Below are 26,858 nucleotides of genomic sequence, written 5' to 3'. Positions count from 1 at the left end.
CCTGGCCGAGGAAAGGCGAGGGACCGTCTGGTTCACGAGGAGCAAGCCTTTCACTCTGGCCCCAGGGGGTGTTGCTACAGTGATTGGCACTCCAAAGTTTCCTGGGCACCTGAATAGTCAGGCCGTGGTTGTAGATCACCCAGAGGAGGGCCCTTTCCCGGAAGGGCTGCTGGTAATGCCTGTTGTAGAGGAGCCAGGAACTGTCCAGTGCCGTCACCTCGCAGTCACTTTGAGGAATGTGTCTCAGCAGCCGGTGACATTAAAACGTGGAATGCCTATTGCGCACCTATTCCCAGTGGATGTGATGAATAAGGGGCTAGGTAGGGAGGAGACGATGCCACATATGTCTCAACTATCCCCCTCCTCTTTCAACTTTGGGGACTCTCCTGTGTCTATTGAGTGGAAGGATAGACTGTGTTGGAAAATGATGGAGAGGAAAGAGGTCTTTTCTTGCAGTGAGTTTGATGTAGGGTGTGCTAAGAGTACGCAGCACCACATTCGAGTGACGAATGAAACGCCTTTCAGAGAGCGTTCTAGACGTTTACCGCCAGGGGATCTAGAGGATGTGAGGAAACATCTCCATGATCTAAAGGAGGCTGGAATCATCTCAGAATCTCGGAGTCCTTACGCTTCTCCGATAGTGGTGGTTCGGAAGAAAAACGGAACCATACGTATGTGTGTGGACTACAGAACCCTGAACAGGAGAACAATTCCTGATCAGTACACAGTCCCTCGGGTGGAGGATGCTTTGGCTTGCCTGAGTGGTAGCCAGTGGTTCAGTGTGCTGGACCTCAGAAGTGGTTATTATCAGATCCCTCTGAGCGCGGCAGACAAGGAAAAGACCGCATTCATCTGTCCCGCAGGATTTTACCAGTTTGAGCGGATGCCCCAAGGGATATGTGGGGCCCCAGCAACCTTCCAACGGGTCATGGAGCGGACTGTAGGAGATATGAATCTTCTGGAATGCCTGGTGTATCTTGATGACATCATTGTATTTGGGCGAACATTGGAAGAGCATGAGCAGCGCCTTCTAAAGGTGCTGGACAGACTAAAGGAGGAGGGACTGAAGTTGTCTTTGGACAAGTGCCAGTTCTGCTGCCCTTCGGTGACTTACCTTGGTCATGTTGTGTCCAGAGATGGCATTGCTACAGATCCCTCGAAGGTTGACGCAGTGAAGTCGTGGCCACGCCCAGAGAGCATTACTGCTCTTCGCTCTTTTCTCGGGTTTTGTGGGTACTACAGACGGTTTGTGAAAGATTTCTCCAAGGTCTGTTATCCTTTAAATCAGCTGCTGCAGGGCTGCATCGTAGCTAGAGGACCAAGAAGAGTGGCAGGGGCTAAGACTGCCTCTCAGCATGGAAGGAAACCAACATCAGGTCTGTGTCCAAAGGAGTGGCACCACCCTTCAGAGCCGTTTGGTCCTAGGTGGGATGAGGACTGCGAGAAAGCTTTTGAAACGCTAAAAAGGAGTCTCACAGAGGCCCCAGTTTTGGCCATCGCCAATCCAGGACTGCCTTATGTGCTACATGTTGATGCTAGTAGAGAAGGTTTGGGGGGTGTCCTCTATCAGGATCAGGGAGCAGGCCTGCGCCCTGTGGCTTTTGTCAGCAGAAGCCTTACCCCAGCAGAGAAAAATTACCCCACCCATAAGCTAGAGTTTTTGGCATTAAAGTGGGCGATTACCGACAAGCTGCATGATTACCTCTATGGAGCTAAGTTTGAGGTGCACACAGACAATAACCCATTGACTTATGTCCTGACCACAGCCAAGTTGGATGCAGCAGGGCATCGATGGCTGGCAGAACTGGCCACATATGATTTCAGCCTGAAGTACCGCCCCGGGAAGCAGAATGTTGAGGCAGACGCCTTGTCACGGCGCTCACATGTCCCTCCTGAGGCATCTCAGGGGAGAGGGGCCATGCCAGCTGACTCAGTCCAAGCTATCTGCCAGATGTCCTCAGTCAGACCACCTCGCTATCGTCACTGCAGAGCGATTGATCTCATGGGCTCATCAAAAGGGGCGGTACCCAAAGCCTATTGCAACTTGTCTTTCCTGAATATTCAGCAGCTGCCCCAACTGACTCCAACAGACCTCTCATATTCACAGCAGAAAGACCCCTGCATTGGCGAAGTGTGGCATGCGGTTAATCAGAAGAATGCCGAGCGTGCCAACAAAGTGAGACATCCTGATGTGTCTTTGCTGCTGAAAGAGTGGGATAAGTTACAGGTTGTGAATTCCGTATTGTACAGGATGAGTAAGCCACCCAACAAGCCGCCTCGCCAGCAACTGTTGCTTCCCCAAGAGTTCCGAGAGACAGTACTCCAGTCTCTACATGACCAGTCGGGCCATCTTGGGTTTGAGAAGACCTATGGGCTGCTACGAGAGAGGTTTTATTGGCCTCGCATGAAGACACAGGTTGAAAGGTACTGTAAAAGCTGTCTCAGGTGTATTCAGAGGAAAACACTGCCCAAGAGAACTGCTGAGTTGTCGCATCTTCGCAGTGATGGACCGATGGATCTCGTTTGCATGGATTTCTTGACGATTGAGCCTGATTCCAGCAACCTCTTCAACGTGCTTGTGATTACAGATCACTACACCCGCTATGCTCAAGCTTTTGCAACTAGGGATCAGAAGGCGGAAACTGTCGCTAAGGTTCTGTGGGAGAAATACTTCATCCACTATGGGCTGCCCAAGAGGGTGCACTCTGATCAAGGCAGGGATTTTGAGAGTCGGCTCATCCATGAGTTGTTGGGCATGCTCGGCATAAAGAAATCAAGAACTACACCTTACCATCCTCAGGGCGATCCCCAGCCGGAGCGGTTTAACCGAACTCTGCTTGATATGCTCGGGACCCTTGACGCGCCAGACAAAAGGAAATGGGGTAAGCACATTGGCTATCTCGTACATGCGTACAACTGCACGCTGAATGAGTCAACCGGCTGCTCGCCGTATTTCCTAATGTTTGGTCGAGAGGCTAGGTTGCCAGTAGATGTGGCATTTGGAGCATCGGGTGACGGTACCTCCAACAAATCCTATACAAGATACGTCAAAAACATGAAGCGTGAGCTTCAAGCTGCATATCAGTTGGCTGAGAGTGTGTCGAAAAAGAGGAATGAAGGGAACAAGCGACAGTACGATCAGAGGGTCCGTTACTGCCCTTTAGCTCCTGGTGACCGCGTCTTGATTCGAAATCTTGGACTGCAGGGGAAGGCCAAGCTTGCTGACCGCTGGAAGGACACCCCTTATGTTGTGGAGGATCAACTTCCTGGGTTGCCTGTGTTCAGATTGAAGCCAGAGGGTGAATTGGGCCCTGGGAAAGTACTGCACCGCAATCACATTCTGCCTATTGGGCAGGAGGTACGGTGGCGGTCTGAAAAGACTACAGAGGCATCCAAATTTAAAAGGAGGGCTAGTAAGCGGCTCCAAACGAGAGATGAGAGTTGTGGTCGCTCATGCTTGCCAGCGGTTGAACTGGAATGTGCAAGGGAGCCTGAGTCTGATTCAGAAGAAGAAGAAACGGGGGTCTGGTATGACTGTTATCCTCAGAGGAGGTCACCGGAGCCAGAGCCTTTAAGCAGTGGATCTGTTGAACTCGTTGACCTGGATTTGGGTCTGGATGTTCTCACGAATGGCTCAGGGCTGGAAATGACTGCGGTTGAGGGGCCGGCAGTGATGGACGTGGATGGACCCACTGCAACTTGTAGGACGGATGTTCCGGGAGATGAAGTCGAGTGTAGTGCTGGGGTACGGACAGCAGAAGAAGTGAGTGAGGGACGGGATAATGTCGCAGAGAACTCGGCGGGGTCTGCGCGGCCTCAGCGACTGAGAAGGGCCCCTACCCGACTCACCTATGATAAGCTGGGGAGCCCCACTACAGTAGCTGTTAGCACACATAGAGCTATTTCAGTTAAGGTTGGGGAAGGTTTCGCTAGTTTCTCTTCACCTCCTATCCGGAGATACACCAGCACTTTGTACAAGTGGATAGGTTGAAGGGAATGTATATATTCTGTTCTAATATGATGTTGAAAGGATGGGACGTGATGTGGGTTGCTTGTCATGAGGACATGACAAATTTTGGTGGGGGAAGAGTGTAGCCCCTACGCAACTTGTTCTCGTGTAGTTGGATGTTTGGGGGCGGGATGTTCCGGGGGAAAAAGGGGAGTTGTTTTTTTTGGGGGAGACCGGGCGAGGAGAACGAGCAGTTTTGGGTTCGTTCTCGCGCGAAGGGGGTTTTGTGAAAAAAAAAACCGGCGCGAGCGAGAACCAGCCCGCGAGGATTGGGGAGTGGAGGATTAGGGTTTGGCCAGCGCGATTGGCCCCGGAGAGAAGGTCGCCAGGACTCGCCATCATCGTCCCGCCATCCTCACTGGAGAGAGAGTGGCTGTGAGGACAGGTCGCTGTCGGTTTCCTGCCCTGCACGAAAACCGTGAGTAACGGCGGGAATTTCCCTCGGTGGTGGATAAGGAGCTCCAGACTAAAGCGCGCCAACGAGACGACGCCGGCACCAGAGACTGAGTCGCATAAAAGGAAAAAAAAACGTGTTCGTTTTGGTGGTGTGAATTATTTGTGTGGACGTTTTATATTAAATGTTTGTTGGGCTTATTTCACCTGAATGTTGTAACCGTCCCTGTGTAGGTGTGAATGTTCTTTTTTACGGCAAAGGAAGGCGGGGCTGGGTCGCTGTGTGTGAAGTATGGGAGGTTTATACGACTGTAATATAACAGTATAGCTGTACTACGCTAACTGGGCCTCTCCTCACCCTAGCAAGAGCCATACCCCGAAGTTGGGGGGGGGCGACAGTACACGCATCCCAAAGTTGTGCTGTAGACACCACCGATTCACCTCCCATGCTAGAGAAAAAAACATCAGAATCGAGTGGGTGGGCTACATACAAACATTGCCGAAGCGTACAACTCCATTCCCCTCCCTCATTTGGGTCAGTCTGATCATCTTTCTTTGTTCATGCTACCCAAAAACACACCACTCATCAAACGTGTGAAGCCATCAGTGTTGACAATGAAGGTATGGCCAGAGGGGGCTATTTCTTCATTACAGCAACAGTTTCAGGACACTGACTGGAATATGTTTTCCTCACAGGCCACCTTGGGCTCACACACAGACATCGATATTTATATATCCTCTGTACTGGACCGTATCAACATGTGTATTGACACCGCCACTACCGTTAAACATGTGAAAAACTTTCCTAATCAGAAGCCGTGGATGAACTATGAGGTCCGCCTCCTGCTGAAAGCAAGAGATGCTACTTTTAAATCCGGCGATGCAGAGGCCTACAGCAGAACCAGGGCTAACCTGAAAAGGGGCATTAGGAAAGCCAAGCATTCATATAAACTTCACATTTGAGGATCACTTCCACAACAACTCCGACCCCAGACGCATGCAGAAAGGCATTCAATCTATTACCAACCACAAACTAACAACACAGTCCCCACCAAGCAGCGATGCCTTCCTCCCAGACGAGCTCAACCACTTCTTTGTTTGCTTTGACCAAGGTATCAGACATCACACCACAAATGCTAACTCCTCCTCTGTTGACCCCCCACTATCACTCTCCATAACTGAGGTGTACTCAGCACTGAGTAGAGTGGATGCACGTAAGTCAGCTGGCCCTGATGGCATACCCGGGCATGTGCTCAGGGCATGTGCTGGTCAACTGGCACAACTCTTCGCTGACATTTTCAACCTGTCATTGGCCCAGGCCTCTGTTCCCACATGTCTGAAAAGTACAACTATCATACCTGTGCCTAAGCATTCAAATGCAAAGTGTTTGAATGATTTTCACTGAGGGGTGCGGTGGCGCAGTGGGTTGGACTGCAGTCCTGCTCTCCGGTGGGTCTGGGGTTCAAGTCCTGCTTGGGGTGCCTTGTGGCGGACTGGTGTCCCGTCCTGGGTGTGTCCCCTCTGGCCTTACGCCCTGTGTTGCCGGGTAGGCTCCGGTTCCCCGTGACCCCGTAAGGGACAAGCGGTTCTGAAAATGTGTGTGTGTGTGTGTGTGTGTGTGTGTGTGTGTGTGTGTGTGAATGATTTTCATCCTGTTGCACTCACCGCTATTGTTATGAAGTGCCTTGATAAACTGGTACTGAATCACATCATAGCAGTCCTCTCACCTACACTGGACCCACACCAGTTTGCCTACCGCCCAACAGGTCGACAGAGGATGCCATTTCCACTGCCCTTCATTCAGCCCTCACCCACCTGGAAACAAGAACACATACGTAAGGATTCTCTTCATTGACTTTAGCTCCGCATTTAACACGATCATTCTCACCCACGGTCATTCCCACAAAACTGATCACAAAGCTCAGTGACCTGGGTATGTGCACACCCATACACATATGGATTCTGGACTTTCTATCCAACAGACCCCAGACGGTAAGGTTGGGCAATTGCATGTTCTCAACCCTCATTTTGAACACCAGTGTCTCACAAGGTTGCGTGTTGAGCCCACTGCTCTACTCCCTGTTTACCCATGACTGTGTTCCTCTGCATAACTCCAACATCTTCATCAAGTATGCAGATGATACCACAGTGATTGGCCAGATCAGTAACAACGATGAAACGGCTTACAGGGAGAAGATACAACGCCTGTCAGCATGGTGTTCCAGCAACAACCTCACCCTCAATGCCAAGAAGACCAAAGAGCTCATTGTGGACTTCAGTAAATCTAACAGCAGCAGACACCCCCTCTGTCTACGTCAACAGTACTGAAGTAGAGCGTGTCTCCAGCTTTAAGTTCCTGGGTGTCCACATCTCTGAGGATCTGTCCTGGCATCAGAACACCTCAATTCTGGTTAGGAAGGCGCAACAGTGTCTTTACTTCTTGAGAACACTGAAGAAAGCTCATTTGCCCCCTGAGATTTTAACTAACTTTTACCGCTGTATCATTGAGAGCATCCTGACAAACTCCTTCACAGTGAGGTATAGCATCTCTACAGTGTGTGAAAGAAAAGCCCTGCAAAGGGTGGTGAAAAATGTCCAACGCATCATTGGCACACAACTACCTGCCATTGAGCTTTTTCAACATAACGGATGTTTGCGCAGAGCACACAAAATCATCAAGGACTCCTCACATCCCAGTCACAAACTGTTCAACCTCCTTCCATCCAGGAGAAGATAGAGGGCCATTCGTACCAGAACCAGCAGGTTCAGGGCCAGTTTCTTCCTTAGAGTCATCACCCTACTGAACTCTACACTCCACCGTTTAGGTCACTGATGTCTCACTGACGCTTTACTTTTTTTAACTGCCTGTAAGCATTGTGCAGTTCTGCTCCACCTTGTACTTCCGATGTTATCTCTATATAGTAATAATAATTATAATTTTAAATAATTGATAATTCATAGAATGTCCTAGTTATCCTTGTGTATATGTATATATATATATGTGTATGTATGTGTATATAATATGGATAAACGTATATATTTATTTATTTATTTATATGTATAAAATAGATATATAATATGTATATTATCTGTACATACATGGTGCATTATCCTTGCTACTGTGTACGTACTCCATAGATATATATGGGGACACAACCAGAACAGGACACCAGTCCGCCACAAAGCACCCCAAACAGGACTTGAACCCCAGACCCATCAGAGAGCAAGACCCAATACAAGCCATTGTGCCACTGTATCACTGCATCCCTCTGTTTTAGTAATATTAGAGCTGAGTAAATAAAGCTGCCGTGTTGCAATCAATGAAAATCACTTGACCTCACTTAAAATAGACTCTAGACCTACACATCCTGATATTAAACTATCGGTCATTTGTATTAAACAAACAAATGAAAATATAGCAATAGAAGATTTAATGTATGTAAAAAATATGCTGGGTCAATGTAATTAATGAAAGTATTTTATTTGATTTGAGGCGGCATATTTTCCACAAAGAAGCCAATTATGACATTTTTTCATAAGCAACATTAGCAATTCCACCCCATAACAATGGGAATTGCCCAAACAATGATATAGGATTGAGTGGAGGTGATGTGGGATTGTGGGAATCAAAGACACAGAATGAAGTTTTCGGGAAAGACAATGTGGAGGTGAACGGTTATAGGAGCCTAAAAGTGGAACAGAGGTGGACTTGGGCTGGTGGAGTGGAGTGCGGACACACAGTGAGACACTGAGGAGCACAGAGGTCCTCAAGAACCACGGTACCAGCTCCTCCTCCTTCCGCCAGCAAAGTGGGACCCAATGAGCAATGAATATACACAATTACTGTGTGCGACTTACATAAGAACAATCAGTTTACGTAGAGCGTAAACATAAAAATGTAAAAATTAATCAGTGGTAAAATCAAAATATTTTTCATACAGAAAGGAATTGCATTAGGTAAACATAGTGTCTCAGAAAATGCATACACACTTCAATGTACAAAAAATGCTTTGCATATATTTTACTGGAGGTAAATATTTGGTGTTAAGAACGGTCGGCTAACGCAAAGGAAGGCAAAGGCACTTCCACATTTGTGAGACGATGTATATTATGTGTGTACATAAGTTTTTGAGACACACTCAAGGCAGCTGGAAATGAGTTGCGATGTTTTAAGAAGACAGAAATTAATAACAACAAGAGCAAGGAAAAATTCACTTGTGAATGTAATCCGTTAGCTACTGGCTTTTTTTTTCACAGATCCATCGCAGAACACTGTCACAGGACAGGTCGTTCCATCTCTTATTGGGTTCAGGTTCCATAAGCCTGGTCTCTACACAGTCCTCACTTCGTTCAAAGTTGTCAGGCTGGTCAGAACACCAGGTTCTGTGGGCATCAAAAATAAACATAAAGAAATGTGTTAATGAGATCTGACTCTAAAACTCCTGCTCTGAATGTGAATGCTGTGTGTGATTTTTGTGTCACGGTAACAGTGATGACGTTGTCTGTATATGAACTATTTTGGAGGTGTCAGTGGTGTTTTTCAAGGGTTCGACTCAGCTTTCTTGTTAAAGAACTGTTATGGTTTCTATTATGCAGAGGTCTGTGCTCAATACTTTTCTTTAGATTTTTACATTTGTTAAGGGATTTGAGGAGTGTTAGTCTGAGTAAGAGCCTGGGTTACTCTCCAAGAGTGTTTTTTGAGCTCTTACCCTTCGTACTGTGGCATTATTGTGCCATCCACCCATTTCCAGGTTCCTTCTCTCTCTTTGTCACTCAGTCCAATCCAGAAATAACCATTAAAGAGGTCAATGAAGGCCTGAAGTGAAATGTCACAATTTGGTATCATCTCGGGGTGCGGTGGCGCAGTGGGTTGGACCACAGTCCTGCTCTCCGGTGGGTCTGGGGTTCGAGTCCCGCTTGGGGTGCCTTGCGACGGACTGGCGTCCCGTCCTGGGTGTGTCCTCTCCCCCTCTGGCCTTACGCCCTGTGTTACCGGGTTGGCTCCGTGACCCTGTATGGGACAAGCGGTTCTGAAAATGTGTGTGTGTGTGTGTGTGTGTGGTATCATCTCACTGTAATTCTGCTTTACTTAACAGCAGCTTTTGTTAATTATAGGGACACAATGCAAACTGTCGAACATTTACATGATTTAAATTTTTCCCTCTTCTTGATCATCTCACCTGCTCCTCTTTGCTATCGATGATCACCAGATCTGCTCCTCTGTCTGTACAGTACTGCCTGCTGTCATCCCAGTTCTTCTCCTCATTAGAAATGTAGTAACAGCTGAACTTGAAGCTGTTCCACCGTTCTGGACAGACTTGCTCTGCAGCACAGACAGGTATGTGTTGAAAATGGACAGTAATTTTTATTCCCTACTGGGTACAGATGAGTGGCTGCACTCTGATAAGACCACAGAGCGAAAAGATTTACTGTGTCACATAAACATATACATTCTACCCTACGACACATCCAAGTCTTTCTTCAATGTGTTTCCTCCAGTTTCAACAACTGGTAGGCCTGAGCAGGGTCCTGGTGATCTGGAGCCTATCCTGGAAGCACTGGGCACAAGGCTGAGGGTGGTACACCCAGGTCATGGGTAGCCGCAGACACATCCCCTTCACACTCCATGAGCTACATAGTGACTAATGTAACTGAACTGCTTGTCTTAGGGAGGAATTCAGAGCACCAGGAAGAAGTCACACACACACACACACACACACACACACACGGGAAGAACATGCAAACTCCACAGCGACCAATCAAGAATCAAACCCATGATCTCTCGCCCCACCCAGGCACCGGGAGGGGGCAGCGCTACTCACTCCCACCCCCACACCCCCCGCCTTGTGCCCAGTGATTCCAGGATAGGGCCTGAACTAATGTGACCCTGATCAGGACACGTGGTGAATATAAATTCATTGACGTATTTCTATTGTGCTGAAGAACTCACTCTCCAGTTGCTCTTTTGAGACAGAACAGTTCCTGTAATTCGTCTCCAGCTGGTTTTTCTCTGTTGTCAGTACGCTGTTACTGGACTGCAGCTGGTCTCTCTCTTTTACTGCAGTGTAGTAACTGGTCTGTAGCTGGTCTCTGTCTGCTACCACTGAGCTCAAATTGGTCCAGAGCTGGTCTCTCTCAGCCTTCAAGGCCTCATGTTTTGTATGAAGACCATCAGAACTCTTATCTGTAGTGGTGAGAAAAAAAAAAAAACACAACACAGTTACCCCAATGTAAAGAAGTAAGTAAATCACGGTGACATCTAGCGTTAGACAGAAAGACATAGGAAGAAATAACTCAGCTGATAATAGATCAATAATAATGTGTCAGACACAAACTCACAGTTAACACTCAGCACTATGAGGGCCGTCAGCAGGAAAACACACAGCAACCCCAGACACACTGTAGCCCATCTGTAGGGTTGTTTCCTTTGAGATTCAGATCCTCTAGTGACACAAACATCTTGATTATGAAATTGTTATATATGGATGAATTCTCACAGACTGAACAGGTACAGGATTTACATTCATAATACTGTGGTGCTGTAAGGTTAATTCTGCAGAGAAAAATCACAGAACTTCTGTTAGGGGAAAAAAACTCTGGCAACAATTGTACACCATTAAAAACTGACTGTGTGGGTCAGTTAACTGCTCTGATGTCAAAATCCATTCTCACAATATCATCTCACTTTAAGAACCTATAGAAATGAAAATCGATTCTAATGAGGAAATCATGGGCTCTGTGTTTCCTTGAAAATGCCAAGTTCCTTTATCTGCAACTTAACCTCAAAGTTTCAAGAAAAGATTCCATGAAAACAGCATGTCAGAAGTGAACAGCGGTAAACAGAACTTTTTAATCGTGCATATTTTACGGGGAGGTTGTTAGTATTTTATCCCAATAAAATTCTGTTTTTATTTATCATGGTTTTTTGTTAATAATAAAATGAAAATTGCAACTGTGACATATTCATTTCCGGATTTAAAAACAGATATCTGAAGACATCCTTAAAAAATAAACATGTCAATAATGCATTTAGAACCGATCTGGAGTGCTTTGAAAACAATTTTCTGAAAGGGTGTTTCAATATCAAAATGTCATCATTTTCATATGAATCCTTTCTTTAACCAACCTTAATAAGAATACATAAATAAATTATTGTAAGGTGCTGTGTTCTGAGGGAGGGGGTGGCGCAGTGGGTTGGACCGGGTCCTGCTCACTGGTCTGTCTGGTTCAAGTCCCGCTTGGGGTGCCTTATGATGGACTGGCATCCCATCCTGGGTGTGTCCCCTTCCCCTCCAGCCTTACACCCTGTATTGCTGGGTTAGGCTCTGGCTCCCCATGACCCTGTATGGGACAAGTGGTTCAGACAATGTGCTGTGTTCTGAGTTCTGATGGGACAGGAAAGGACGCAGAGACAATTTTCATTATGAATCTTATGAATCGGGACACCGTCACACAACACGAGATATGGATGCGGCATCAAGGAAAAAATGTTCTCGGTCCAAGGATCCCTGTTCCTGACCTTCTTCCCCTTCCTGCCCAGTGTTTTTTGTTGTGTGTTGGGTTCTATGTTAGCGAAGGGTGTAGGATGTTGGGTTTTATACATGTATAAATAAACACACACACACACGCACACGCACACGCACACATTTTCAGAACCGCTTGTCCCATACTGGGTCACGGGGAACCGGAGCCCACCCGGTAACACAGGGCGTAAGGCCAGAGGGGGAGGGAACACACCCAGGACGGGACACCAGTCCGTCACAAGGCACCCCAAGAGGGACTCGAACCCCAGACCCACCGGAAAGCAGGACCGTGGCCCAACCCACTGCGCCACCGCACCCCCCTCCATGTATAAACATTGTTACTTAATCCATTTAACTTTTTTTATCCTCCTTTGTGCATCACCATGCATGCAGGATTTAAGAAGCCCTTTAAAACAAATACTAAATTTTGGGTGATTTTAACATATTTTTGGTGTAGTTAACTATACTGCAGTTTTTTCATTGGATGTGGGTGTTTGTCAAGAATTTTTTGTATCTTCTGTTAAAATGGTCTTTTTATTTGTTGCATGTAAGAATGCATTAAAGGGATCATGTCACAATACACACACATATTTTCAGAACCGCTTGTCCCATACGGGGTCACGGAGCCTACTTGGCAACACAGGGGATAAGGTCGGAGGGGGAGGGGGACACACCCAGGACAGGACGCCAGTCCGTTGCAAGGCACCCCCAGCGGGACTCAAACCCCAGACCCCCTGGAGAGCAGGACCTGGTCAAACCCACTGCGCCACCGCACCCCTGCACCCCTGTCACAATAATACGTTTTTAAATGGGTGTCTAGACTTCAGAGTCTTGGGGTATAATTTTTAATTGGTCTTTAAGGTTCCTCATGCAGTGAACATTTGTTGTTCTTATTGAATGGGTTTTATTGTCTGAATTGTACATAATGCATGATGGTTAAAAAAGAAACAGTTCATACAGCAGGATGCAATCATGCTGAAATGCAGTTTTCTAAAGGGTCTGAAGGAAAAACTGAGCAATGATCACACCAAGGAGGGGGTGCAGTGGCGCAGCAGTGCAGCGCGTTTGCTTGCGTCCTCTTTTCTGGTGGGTCTGGGGTTCGAGCCCCACTTCAAGTGCTTTGTGATGGACTGGCATCCCATCCTGGGTGTGTCCTCTCTCCCTTCAGCCTTGTGCCATGTGATGCCAGGTTAGGCTCCGGCTCGCCGCAACCCCCCTTGGGAGATGCAGTTTCAGCAAATGTCTGTGTGTGTGTGTGTGATCAAATTGACTGTAGATGACACTGAACTCCAACTAACAACATTCATGGTAAGAGACACTAGACATTGAAACAGTGTCCAGTGTCACCAGGTGACTGTACTTCCTCAGACTCACTTCCCAAGTGTGAACACAAAGTCAGTATGTGGCCACGTTGGGTTCAGCCTGTATTGCTGCAGACACACTGCACGCTGACGGGAGTGGAATAGCATCAATGAAATTTATATTTTATGTGGAGTTCTTAGCGAAATAAACTGTCGGTAATTAATAACTCAGTTATGGAATAATTGAAAGTGCTATAATAACATTAGAGCTGCGCAAATAAAGCCACTGTGTTGCGATCAATGAAAATCTCTCGACGTCAGTTAAAACAGACTCCAGACCTAAACACCCTCACATTAAACAATCAGTCATTCGTAATAAACACACACACATTTTCAGAACCGCTTGTCCCATACAGGGTCACGGGGAACCGGAGCCCACCCGGTAACACAGGGCGTAAGGCCGGAGGGGGAGGGAACACACCCAGGACGGGACGCCAGTCCGTCGCAAGGCACCCCAAGCGGGACTCGAACCCCAGACCCACTGGAGAGTAGGACCGTGGTCCAACCCACTGCGCCACCGCACCCCTGTAATAAACAAAAGAATGAAAATATAACAATAAAAGATTTAATTTATGTTAAAAAAAGTGTCTATCTGCATAACTATTTATCACCCATCTCAACCACTGAAAGAGATCAGTAATAAAGTGTAAATAGCTCACAATAAACACTTGGCACTATGACTACGAGTTTTTGTTTTGATATCTGAACATATGTGATTACTTTGTATGATATAGAACTAAGGCATAAAATACACACACACACACAAACACATTTTCAGAACCGCTTGTCCCATACGGGGTCACGGGGAACCGGAGCCTACCCGGTAACACAGGGCGTGAGGCCGGAGGGGGAGGGGACACACCCAGGACGGGGGGCATAAAATAGTAAGGTAAAATAGAGTGTATATAGCACATCTGAGTAAAATAGGGACATTCAGGTATTAGTACTTGGCATTGGTGCTATTACTGCTATAAAAAGGCTGCTTAGCAGGTAGTGCAAAATTTGAATGTTATGCAATATGAAGATTTATCAGCATAATAAGCCATTACTTTTAGTTTTGTGTTCTGAGGTTTTAGTTAGTGGTTAACGGCCCTTGATTGTTCAGTTACCCACTTCCAAGTGTAACACAACAGGCAATGTAGAAAATAAAAACATGTCCCCCTGAATCTTTTAATCATCCTTTTGCTTCTTAATGTATCACTCGTAAAATGCATTCCTGATGGTTCGTCTGTGTGCATACAATTGTATATAACGTAAATGTAAATTGTAGTCAAATGTAAATTAATGCAAAATGTATGTTTTGTAAATTGTATGTAATGTTAAATGTAAATGTAAATTGTAGTCAATACAGTGTTTCTGTGTATGTACTGTACATGTCTATATATGTGAGCGTAGAGTATATCAGAATTGTGTGTTATTTACAGTCGATTGTGATTATGCAGGCATTTGTGTGTTCTTACCTGTGGGTTGAGTTCCTTGGTCCCCATCTGAAATTAGATCCCATGTGCTGATGGTATGAGCTTTGTTGTCTGAATTTTTGTAAGCATTTCTGTCGGCATCAGTTTCTGTAACGGTGTAGATATTATTCTCTGTTGCCATAATTTCAATAATGTTCAGACGGAATAGGCTTCTCTTCTTAATCTGTGCTGCTTTATGTACCCTTGGTCAGTGGAAATAAATTTTAGCTCTGATTTTCCAGAATGATTAATGAATAGCTAAGCTGTCAAAATTTGTACGGGGTGGACATTCTTTAACCTTCAGGCCCTTTTCAGGGAGTTTCCAAATGGAAAATATCGCATAACTCTTTTGTATAGCTAGAGGAACTCAGAGGTACTCAGTAACTCAGTTAATGACAGAACGAAATATACACAAAGTGTATATTGTAGTGCCAGTCATGAGCATTTTGTATGTTTTACTGATAATTTTGTGTTTCACAGCTGAACAGTCTATTTATTAATGAAGAAAATATGATGTGACCCCACAGAGTCAGATTTGTTCCATTTTAATAGATAACTTTTGTCAACACACAAATACAGTGGAAGGTATTTTATTAATCAATTTGAACTGTACTTTACTTTTAACAAACTTTCTATTAATCATTTTGTGTGTCATTGGTCAGTTTATTGAAGGTCTAAACAGGTTCAGTTTCACCGCTGCTCAACAGATTGACAGTTTTAATGAATACACCACTACAAGTTATATTGTGGTGCGTGGGGGCTTGTTTGAACCACATATAAACTTTTTTCAGACAAATTTTAAGAAAAAAAATGTACATTTATAAATTACCTTTAATTGTACTTAATTTGTAAGTCATACCATTTGGATTACATTTCAGGAAAAAAATTCCTTTCCGCTTGGTTTTCTGGAAAGTAACTTCGCTGAAATTTTGCATTACAGTTTTCGCAGGGTGTGGGGCGTGGTGGCACAGCGGGTTTGGCCGGGTCCTCCTTTCCGGTGGGTCTGGGCTTCGAGTCCCGCTTGGGATGCCTTGTGACAGACTGGCATCCTCTCCTGGGTGTCTCCCCTCTCCCTCTAGCCCCACACCCTGTGCTGCCAGGTTAGGCCCTGGCTCACCACAACCCTGCTCAGGACAAGCAGCTTCTACCAATCTGTGTGTGTGTGTTTTCAAGAAAAGTATGTTAGCTTAAGAAAAACACTTTTGTTGTGCAGATCCAATTCACTCCAAAGTGACATGGACAGTCATTCCAAGCCTTTTCAGGATTTACCCTTAACACTGTCAGTCTCAGCACAGTCCTCACCACTTCCATAGTCATCAGGTTGCTCTCCTCCACTCTCTGTGAATACTAAGGTGCTGCTGCTAACTGATGCATGTGTAATGATGTGAGTGCGCTATGGCTGTTCACATAAATGCCTTGTAATGATTGCCCCAGGGTTGTGGGGAATAGGATATTAACAGTGAAATTATTAAAAAATAAATAAATAAAAAATTGAAAACTAATTTTTTAAAAGTGTTGTGCATCAAAGTGTTGTTTGACCTCTAAATCTGTCCGTCACTATGTTGTTGGCATCAAGTCAAACTTGCCCCATACTGACCACCCATGTAGTTTTCATGGCAAGGGAGGAACAGAAGTGGGTTGCCAGTGTTACAGTTTAATGAAAAGCCCAGATGTCTTGCCTTACCTGACTCAGCTTATGAAGACTAGGTCAAAGCTGTGAAAGATGAACATAAGACATTAGGATTTTATCAGTCTGATACTTCTGACATGCTGAAGTATGTCAGAAGTATGACTGATTAAATCCTACTGTCTTAAGCACTAAGGTTCTCGGTTCTGGCCCCGTTGTGGTGGAACAACCTCCCCTTCTCACTCAGAACTGCTGAATCCCTGTCCATATTTAAAAATAGTCTTAAAACTGACTTCGCCCATGATCTCTTAAGTTTATGTAAAGTGTAAATGTTTATACACTATAACTTTAAAATCACGCTCGGATAAACCTTTATGCAGCTACCCCAGTAATTTAACGCAAATGTTTATATGTATCTCCAAAAAGAAAAAAAATTACTGGGAAGGTGACCAGGAATTGAGGGGGGTGTGGTGGCACAGTGGGTGGGACCGTACCTGCTCTCCGGGGGGTCTGGGGGTCAAGTCCTGCTTGGAGTGCCTTGCGATGACTGGCATCCCGTCTTGGTTATCTCCCCTCCCCTTCCAGCTTTGCGCCCTGTGTTGCCGGGTTAGGCTCCAATTTGCCACGACCCCACTTGGGATAAGTGGTTTCAGAAAGTGTGTGTGTGTGTGTGTGTGTGTGTCTGTGTACTTTCTTTCTTTAATGATATACAAACCCTTACTGTAATACTGTAACTTTTTTGCAATAGGAATGCTTGGATATCTTAAATATGCTCTTTCCCATTGGCACTAATGCAGAAGACATTAAATAACTCTCTAAAAAAATATTTTTGTGAAACATCTAAATTGCTTCCTGCTCCAGTACATATTATTGTAAGATTCTTGAGAAATATATGAAAAGAGGAAAAGAAATAGCCTAGACACGTTGCGTAATTAAAACTCGGAACAAAAAACGGGCAATATTAATGGGGAATTCTACGACATTTCTTTTGATGTGTTTCGTCATGTGTGTTACATGTCATTTTATTTAGAAACCTGCAGCATTTTTGGTTTCATTCTTAGAGGTAACACACCCAGGAAACCTCAGTTTAGAGAACTTGTTATTGTTGGGTTTGTTGTTGTTGTTGTTTTTTTCTTTTTTTTTTTATAACTAAATTTTTTAGTATTATCAACAGATGTTCCCTTACACTGCAATGAAGTGCTTGGATGTGAGCCGCCAGGATTAACTTACTTGCAACACCTGAAACTAACATTTACGATTTATGATTAGTTAAAGTTTACTGGTTATAAAAAAAACAACTAGTTCTTCTGGAGTGTCAGTTTTAGCCACAGAACTCTTGCTTTCACTGTTTTAATACATTTTTTGCTCACACATACAAGGAATATTATTGAGAGATTTTCAGCACCATGCATTAAAAAAATTACACAGATGTTCTGCACGTTTTAAAAAAAATACTGAAACACAGCAGCCATTGGCAGATTCTAGAAGGCACCAGAACATTCTGAAAAGTACCAAAACATTCTAGACAGTAACAGATCCTAAAAGGTACTGGAATATTTGGTGCTTGGAACACAGAGCCAAAATATGCCAAATTGGCTAATTTCAGGAATGTGGAATATTTTTCTAAAAACTGACATATTAAAAAAAACACATGAAGTATTGTTCTAAAAATTGAAATATAGTATAGCTAATGCCAAAAGTATAATTTATCTAACAAAACTCAACGGAAAAGGCAAATAAAAAAATCAATTTATTAAATTAAATTTGTTACACTGTGGCATCAATCAAGGCTTGGCAGCATAACAACGGTACAAGACAATCTGTGCTTGGATAATAAAGTGTGTATGAAAAATTATTGTACTCGCTGTAAAACAAACTGTTGTATACTCTGAAGTGCACGTCACTTTTGGAGAGAAGCACCAGTGAAATCAACAACTGTACATATCAACATAAGTACTAACTCAGAAGCGAGGGATTTTCTAATATCATGCATTTTCTCATGATGGTTCCTGAGGTTTTCACACACCTGCAGTCACACAGCAGCTCAGCGACTGCTTAGGGCTATTTAAAAATGTCACATCTGCTGTGTAAGACTCTAGGCCAAGAAAAAAAAAACAATATTTTTAGCAGGACTTCAATATGTTGCAAAAGAGTGCAATTTATTTTCTGTGCTGAATCCAAAAAAGAAGATGTGTTAGTAAATATTATTTGTAAACTAGTATAGTAGTTTTTGTGAGTGAAGGTACTAAACTGGCCTTAAAGGACCTGTCATGCGCTGTTATTTCATTGCAAGCTGGGAAATATAAGAAATAAATGAAATTACAAGCTGCAGGGCTTGCAAACAACAAGGAATAACATCACCAGCAGGTTTCAGTGACCTATGGCGTGAGCGGTAGGATGCAATTTTGGTGCCGTGAAAGAGTCCCTGTACCACGTGGCCCTGCCACCGGAAGCCTGGCCAGGTGCTGAGGGACACAACCCTATCAAACTGCCGCAAAGCAACAGGTGCGTGCTGAATTTGGCAGTTCCTATGGTCACCCCCCCACAGTACCTTCTACCTTGTGACATAAACCTCAACACTGAAAAATGAAAGAAGTACTGGAATTTGTTCCTTCCTGTTCCTTCCTGCTAAATACACGTTCAGAAGATCCGTACATTTAAAGGACGGCCTTCACAGATCCAGCATCGTTCATTGTTGCATGGAGAGTCGTTCCAAACCGCCTGAGGGTCTCCAGAAATATATTGCGTCTCTGCACAGTCTTCATCTTTTCTGTAGTCATCAGGCTGTCCGTTCCTCCAGTTTCTGTGTGCAAGAAATTCTTGTTATTTGACCTGGCAGTAAAGATCTCATCTGGACGTTACTGACTGAGAACACTGTGTGTTGAAAAGCGTCAAATCTCCGAGTTGGGATTATGCATCTACCTGTCTAACAATACAGAGTGAAATTTTACCTTGTTTGACTCATGGGGACAGTGTTTAATGAACTCTTACCCTTTTCCCTTCAACAGTGTTGTGCCATCCACCCATTTCCAGGTTCCTTCAGTCATTTTGTCACTCAGCCCAATCCAGAAAAGCTCTTTAAAGCTGTTAACAAACATCTAAATTTTTGAAATGGATTAAAATTATAAATTTATATTCAAGTTTTGAATTTTTTTTTTATATTTAATTTTCCGTTTACAGTAGACACACCATTTTATGTTTGAGACCTAATTTTACTAATTTCAGTTTTCTGTTATGTAAGTATGTCACATTTATGTTAGTATGTCTCACTTTTCTCTGTTTCTACCTGTTTCTCACTGCTGTCGATGATCACCAGATTTGTTCCTCTTTCTCGACAGAACAGCTGACTGTCAGCCCAACTCTTCTTCTCAGCAGAAATGTAGTAACACCTTGAATTGAAGCTGTTCCATCCCCGAGGGCAGACTTGCACTGACATTAGATACGTAGCATTAGATGTATTGTAGCTTTAACTTGCATTTCATTTTATTTCAAATACATTTCTTAGTGTATATATGTAGAAAACACAAGAATATGCAGGTAAAAAAATAAAAAAAGATTAATTTACAAATACATCATATTCATTTACTCACCTGTTTGCTTATTTTAACATTATAGCATAATTTACTCATCTGCCAATTACAGATACCTTCTATTCATTGCTTTTTTTTTTTAATGCTGTAGCATAATGTACTCACTTGCCAACTGTTCTTTTGTGACGCTACATTTTCTGCTCTGCTCCAATAGCTGGTCTCTCTCAGCTACAACTATTTTGTAAATGGACAGCGACTCGTTTCTCATCGTAACAAGTGTCCTGTAATTGGTTTGTAGCTGGTCTCTGTCTGCCACCATTGAGGTCAAATTGGTCCAGAGCTGGTCTCTCTCAGCCTTCAAGGCCTTGTATTTTGTATGAAGACCATCAGAACTCTTATCTGTAGTGGTGAGAAAAAAATAACACAACACAGTTACCCCAATGTAAAGAAGTAAGTAAATCACAGTGACATCTAGGATTAGACAGAAAGACATAGGAAGAAATAACTCAGCTGCTGAAAGATCAGTAATAATGTGTAAGACACAAACTCACAGTTAACACTCAGCACTATGAGGGCCGTCAGCAGGAAAACACACAGCAACCCCAGACACACTGTAGCCCATCTGTAGGGTTGTTTCCTTTGAGATTCAGATCCTGTAGAGACACAAACATCTCAATTATGAAACTGTTATATATGGACAAATTCTCATGGACTGAACAGGTACAGGATTCACGTTCATAATACTGTGGTGCTGTAAGGTTAATTCTTCAGGAAAAATGACAGAACTTCTGTTAGGGGAATAAAAAGCTCTGGCATGAATTGTACACCATTAAAAACCGACTGTGTGGGTCTGTTCACTGTTCTCAAGTCAAAATTTATTCTCACAATATTATCTCACTTATAGAACCTTTGAAAATGAAAATCTATTCTAATGAGGAAATCATGTGCCTTGAGTTTCCTTGAAAAACCCAAGTTCCTTTATTTGCAACTTAACTTCAGAGTTTCTAGAAAAGAATCCATGACGACAGCATGTCTGAAGTGAACAGCATTAAAAAGAACTTGCAACACACGCTGATCTTTTTTATGTTACATATTTTGTTGGTACTTCTTTATTCCCCCAAAATTGTGGTTTTATTTATCATCGTTTTTGTTATTCTCAGCTTGTCCATGTTGTACTATCAGCAGACCAGAGCTCATCTTGGATTCTAACCCATGTCTCAACACCAGGTGCTGTGAGACAACAGTGCAACCCGCTGCACCACCATACTGCCGTTTCTGTTCATCCTAAATTAAACGGAAGGGTGTTCAAACTCTCCTCTTCAATCTCACTTCTCCCACAATCTTTTTCGTGCATGTTACTGTGTAAATGTTTATGTTCAATAACTTGAAGAACAGATAACGCTGTGCACAGCTCCTTGTGTGGTGTACAATGGCTCATATGGCGGAAAGTAACAAATTAAATTTAGAATCACGCATCAGCATCTAAGTCTCTCTTTCTGTTGATGTAATGCACTCACTTTAGTTTTCTATGAGATGTACGTTGCTGTGGGGAAAAGTGTCTGCGAAATGAATCAATGAATGTTGTCTTGTCCAGGGTCTGCCCTGTGTTTCCAGAATAGGCCCTGGACCACCTCAACCCTGCATTGGACCAGCAGTTACTGAGTATGAACTGAGATGATATAAAAATTCAAATAATAGCAAAGTTAAAATCGCAGCTGTGACATATTCATTTCTAGTTTTGAAAACTGAATTTTTGAAGACTTCCATCCATCCATCCATCCATCTTCCTCCGCTTTTATCCGGGGCCGGGTCGCGGGGGCAGCAGTCCGAGCAGAGTACTCCAGACCTCCCTCTCCCCGCACACCTCCTCCAGCTCCTCTGGGGGAACCCCAAGGCGTTCCCAGGCCAGCCGGGAGACATAGTCTCTCCAACGTGTCCTGGGTCTGCCCCGAGGCCTCCTCTCAGTGGGACAAGCCCGGAGCACCTCCCCAGGGAGGCGTCCAGGAGGCATCCGGAACAGATGCCCGAGCCACCTCAACTGGCTCCTCTCGATGTGGAGGAGCAGCGGCTCTACTCCGAGCTCCTCCCGGGTGACTGAGCTCCTCACCCTATCCCTAAGGGTGCGCCCAGCCACTCTGCGGAGGAAACTCATTTCTGCCGCTTGTATCCGCGATCTCATTCTTTCGGTCATGATCCAGAGTTCATGACCATAGGTGAGGGTAGGAACGTAGATCGACCAGTAAATTGAGAGCTTCGCCTTACGACTCAGCTCCCTCTTCACCACAACAGACCGGTACAATGACCGCATTACTGCAGACGCCGCACCGATCCGTCTGTCGACCTGCCGCTCCATTTTTCCCTCACTCGTGAACAAGACCCCAAGATACTTAAACTCCTCCACTTGAGGGAGCAACTCCCCCCTAACCCGGAGGGAGCAATCCACCTTTTTCCGACTGAGAACCATGGCCTCGGATTTGGAGGTGCTGATTCTCATCCCCGCCGCTTCGCACTCGGCTGCAAACCTCCCCAGTGCACACTGCAAGTCTTGACTTGATGAAGCCAACAGGACCACATCGTCCGCAAAAAGCAGAGACGAGATCTCGCGGCCACCAAAACAGACACCCTCCGTTCCCTGACTGCGCCTAGAAATTCTGTCCATAAAAATAATGAACAGAATCGGTGACAAAGGGCAGCCCTGGCGGAGTCCAACATGCACCGGGAACAGGTCTGACTTACTGCCGGCAATGCGAACCAAGCTCCTGCTCCGGTCATACAGGGAACGAACAGCCCGTAGCAACGAGCCCCGAACCCCATAATCCCGAAGCACCCCCCACAGGATGCCACGAGGGACACGGTCGAATGCCTTCTCCAGGTCCACAAAACACATATGGACTGGTTGGGCAAACTCCCACGAACCCTCCAACACCCTAGTGAGGGTATAGAGCTGGTCCAGTGTTCCACGGCCAGGGCGAAAACCGCATTGCTCCTCCTGAATCCGAGGTTCGACTATCGGTCGGATTCTCCTTTCCAGTACCCTGGCATAGACTTTCCCAGGGAGGCTAAGGAGTGTGATCCCCCTGTAGTTGGAACACAATCTCCGGTCCCCCTTCTTAAAAAGAGGGACCACCACCCCGGTCTGCCAGTCCAGAGGCACCGTTCCCGAACTCCACGCGATGCTGCAGAGGCGTGTCAGCCAAGACAGCCCCACAACATCCAGAGACTTGAGAAACTCGGGGCGGATCTCATCCACCCCCGGAGCCTTGCCACCGAGGAGTTTTTTGACTACCTCAGCAACTTCAGCCAGGGTAATGGACGAGTCCCCCTCCGAGTCCCCAGCCTCAGCTTCCTCTACGGAAGGCGTGTCGGAGGGATTGAGGAGATCCTCAAAGTACTCCTTCCACCGCCCGAGAACATCCTCAGCTGAGGTCAGCAGCGCACCACTTCCACTGTAAACAGTGTTCGTGGAACACCGCTTCCCCCCTCTGAGTCGCCGGACGGTTTGCCAGAATCTCTTTGAGGCCGACCGAAAGTCCTCCTCCATGGCCTCACCGAACTCCTCCCAAGCCCGAGTTTTTGCCGCGGCGACTGCCAGAGCCGCGCTCCGTTTGGCCCGTCAGTACCCGTCAGCTGCTTCAGGAGTCCCATGAGCCAGCCAGGCCCGATAGAACTCCTTCTTCAGCTTGACGGCATCCCTTACTTCCGGTGTCCACCACCGTGTTCGGGGATTGCCGCCGCGACAGGCACCGGAGACCTTATGGCCGCAGCTCCAAACAGCCGCACCGACAATGGAGGAGCGGAACATAGTCCATTCAGACTCAATGTCCCCCACCTCCCTCGGGACCTGGTTGAAGCTCTGTCGGAGGTGGGAGTTGAAGACCTCTCTGACAGGGGCCTCCGCCAAACGTTCCCAACAGACCCTCACTATGCGTTTGGGCCTGCCAGGTCTGTCCAGCTTTTTCCCCCGCCATCGAATCCAACTCACCACCAGGTGGTGATCAGTTGACAGCTCAGCCCCTCTCTTCACCCGAGTGTCCAAGACATATGGCCGAAGGTCAGAAGAAACGACTACAAAGTCGATCATCGACCTCCGACCCAGGGTGTCCTGGTGCCAAGTGCACTGGTGGACACCCTTATGCATGAACATGGTGTTCGTTATGGATAAACCGCGACTAGCACAGAAATCCAATAACAACTCACCGCTCGGGTTCAGATCAGGGAGGCCGTTCCTCCCAATCACGCCCCTCCAGGTATCACTGTCGCTGCCCACGTGGGCGTTAAAGTCCCCCAGTAGAACGACAGAGTCCCCAGTGGGAGCGCTTTCCAGCACGCCCCCCAGGGACTCTAAAAGGGCCGGGTACTCTACACTGCCGCTAGGCGCATAAGCACAAACGACAGTGAGAGACCGTTCCCTGACCCGAAGGCGTAGGGAGATGACCCTCTCATTCACCGGGGTAGACTCCAACACACGGCGGCTGAACTGGGGGGCTATTAATAAGCCCACACCAGCCCGCCGCCTCTCACCTTGGGCAACGCCAGAATAGTGGAGAGTCCACCCTCGATCGAGTAGAGTGGTTCCAGAACCCAAGCTGTGAGTGGAAGTGAGCCCGACTATATCTAGACGGTATCTCTCAACTTCCCGCACCAGCTCAGGCTCCTTCCCCGCCAGTGAGGTGACATTCCAAGTCCCAAAAACCAGAGTTGGCGCCCGAGGTTTGGGTCGGCCGGGCACTCGGCCCCGACCACCGCCCAAATCACAACGCACCGGCCCCTTATGGTTTCTCCGGCAGGTGGTGAGCCCACCGAAGAGCGGCTCCACGTTGTGGCTTCGGGCTGAGCCCGGCCAGGCCCCGTGGGCATAGACCTGGCCACCAGGCGCTCGCATGCGAGCCCCCCCCCCAGGCCTGGCTCCAGGGTGGGGCCCCGGTGACCCCATACCGGGCGGGGTAAACGGACGCCTTGATTTTTTTGTCATAAGGGGTTTTTGAACCGCGCTTTGTCTCGTCTGTCATCCAGGACCTGTCTGCCATGGGAGACCCTACCAGGGGCATGTAGCCCCAGACAACATAGCTCCTGGACTCATTCAGGCACTCAAACCCCTCCACCACGATAAGGTGGCGGTTCACGGAGGAGTTTGAAGACTTCCTTTAACATGAAACAAGGCAGTAACGCATTTAGAAACGGTCTGGCATGATTTGAAAATAATCTTCTGAAGTGCTGTTTCAATGTCAAAAGGTGGAGATTTTCAAATGAATCTTTTCTTCAAACAACCGTAACAATAATACAGAAATTATAAATTAATATATAATATTAAAAATTTAATTAACATTTTTATAAATAAAAAAACATTATAAGGCGATACAAAACAAATCATTGTTATGCGCTGCGCTTTCAGTTCAGATGGGACAGAAACGGATGCACGGACCGTTTTCATCATGTATCTGAACACCAACACACAACGAGAGATTTGATGGAAATAATGCTCTTGGTCCAAGAATCCCTTTTCCTCGAGGACCTGAACCTCAATCCAGCCATCCCAGCCTGATTAGCCTTTCTCAAGCTTTCCTTTACCTTCTCACACTGTCCAACAGGCACTCACCCTCTTATAGTCTCTGTCAGGACCCACAGCGGTTGGACTATTATTTAACATTTTTCCTACAATTTCCAATGTCCATTACTATTCACAATGAACATCTGTTCCTGTTCAGGCGTGACATTCCTCAGAAGCTGTGTGTATGTGCGTGTTCTCACCTTTGGGTTGAGTTCCAGGGCTCTTGCTTGATGCCTCCTCCTCTGTTTTAGTGGAACAACTACTGAAGTTGTCTCTATTGGCATAAATATTTTCATCCATGTCTGTATTGTTGTAGATATTATCCAACTGCATTTCCTGAATTGCGAATCTTTTTTGAGTTCCGATCTCTACTTCTTACTACTTAAGAGCTCATAGAGAACATTGTTTGCACTTCAACTGTATATCTTATTTTAGTAACCTTCTGCAGTGCAGCACTATTTTCACTTTACATTTCAACATAAAGAGGAAGAAACCATCGTAGAAAAATGTGAGAAACTCAATACTATGAAACTTATTTTAGGAGTTTCACTTTTGCCCCAAGCCACAGAGAGACTAAACCATTTATGCACCAATTTTAACGAGTGTTGTATTTCTTATTTAGATAACAGCTACAGTAAGTGTTTGCTGATGTCTCACTTTTCTCTGTTTCTACCTGTTTCTCACTGCTGTCGATGATCACCAGATTTGCTCCTCTTTCTCGACAGAACAGCTGACTGTCAGCCCAACTCTTCTTCTCAGCAGAAATGTAGTAACACCTTGAATTGAAGCTGTTCCATCCCCGAGGGCAGACTTGCACTGACATTAGATACGTAGCATTAGATGTATTGTAGCTTTAACTTGCATTTCATTTTATTTCAAATACATTTCTTAGTGTATATATGTAGAAAACACAAGAACACACACACACACACACACACACACACACACACACACACACACACACACACACACACACATTTTCAGAACCGCTTGTCCCTTACGGGGTCACGGGGAACCAGAGCCTACCCGGCAACACAGGGCGTAAGGCCGGAGGGGGAAGGGGACACACCCAGGACGGGACGCCAGTCCGCCGCAAGGCACCCCAAGCGGGACTTGAACCCCAGACCCACCGGAGAGCAGGACTGCAGTCCAACCCACTGCGCCACTGCACCCCCTCTCAACACAAGAACATGCAGGTAAAAAATAAAAAAAGATTAATTTACAAATACATCATATTCATTTACTCACCTGTTTGCTTATTTTATCGTTATAGCATAATTTACTCATCTGCCAATTACAGATACCTTCTATTCATTGTTTTTTTTTTTTAATGCTGTAGCATAATGTACTCACTTGCCAACTGTTCTTTTGTGACGCTACATTTTCTGCTCTGCTCCAATAGCTGGTCTC

At 45.6% G+C, this 26,858-nt stretch overlaps 1 protein-coding gene across 1 annotated transcript; it reads right to left on the bottom strand.

Moving 5' to 3' along the window:
- Window positions 1–8,637: 8,637 nt before the first annotated feature.
- On the bottom strand, window positions 8,638–25,789 carry LOC114911085 (C-type lectin domain family 4 member E-like). The gene is made up of 7 exons (XM_029254305.1): window positions 25,649–25,789; window positions 20,452–20,553; window positions 20,066–20,299; window positions 10,353–10,586; window positions 9,583–9,725; window positions 9,112–9,218; window positions 8,638–8,785 (listed from the first exon to the last, which is right to left on the bottom strand). Exons 1-7 carry the CDS (start codon window positions 25,779–25,781, stop codon window positions 8,638–8,640), a joined length of 1,101 nt encoding a protein of 366 aa, XP_029110138.1. The 5' UTR covers window positions 25,782–25,789.
- Window positions 25,790–26,858: the final 1,069 nt, after the last annotated feature.

This window comes from Scleropages formosus, chromosome 1, assembly GCF_900964775.1.
Source record: "Scleropages formosus chromosome 1, fSclFor1.1, whole genome shotgun sequence".
Taxonomy (NCBI): Eukaryota; Metazoa; Chordata; class Actinopteri; order Osteoglossiformes; family Osteoglossidae; genus Scleropages; species Scleropages formosus.
The sequence above is the reverse complement of the archived record's forward strand: the minus strand, read 5'-3'. Positions and strand labels throughout refer to the sequence as shown.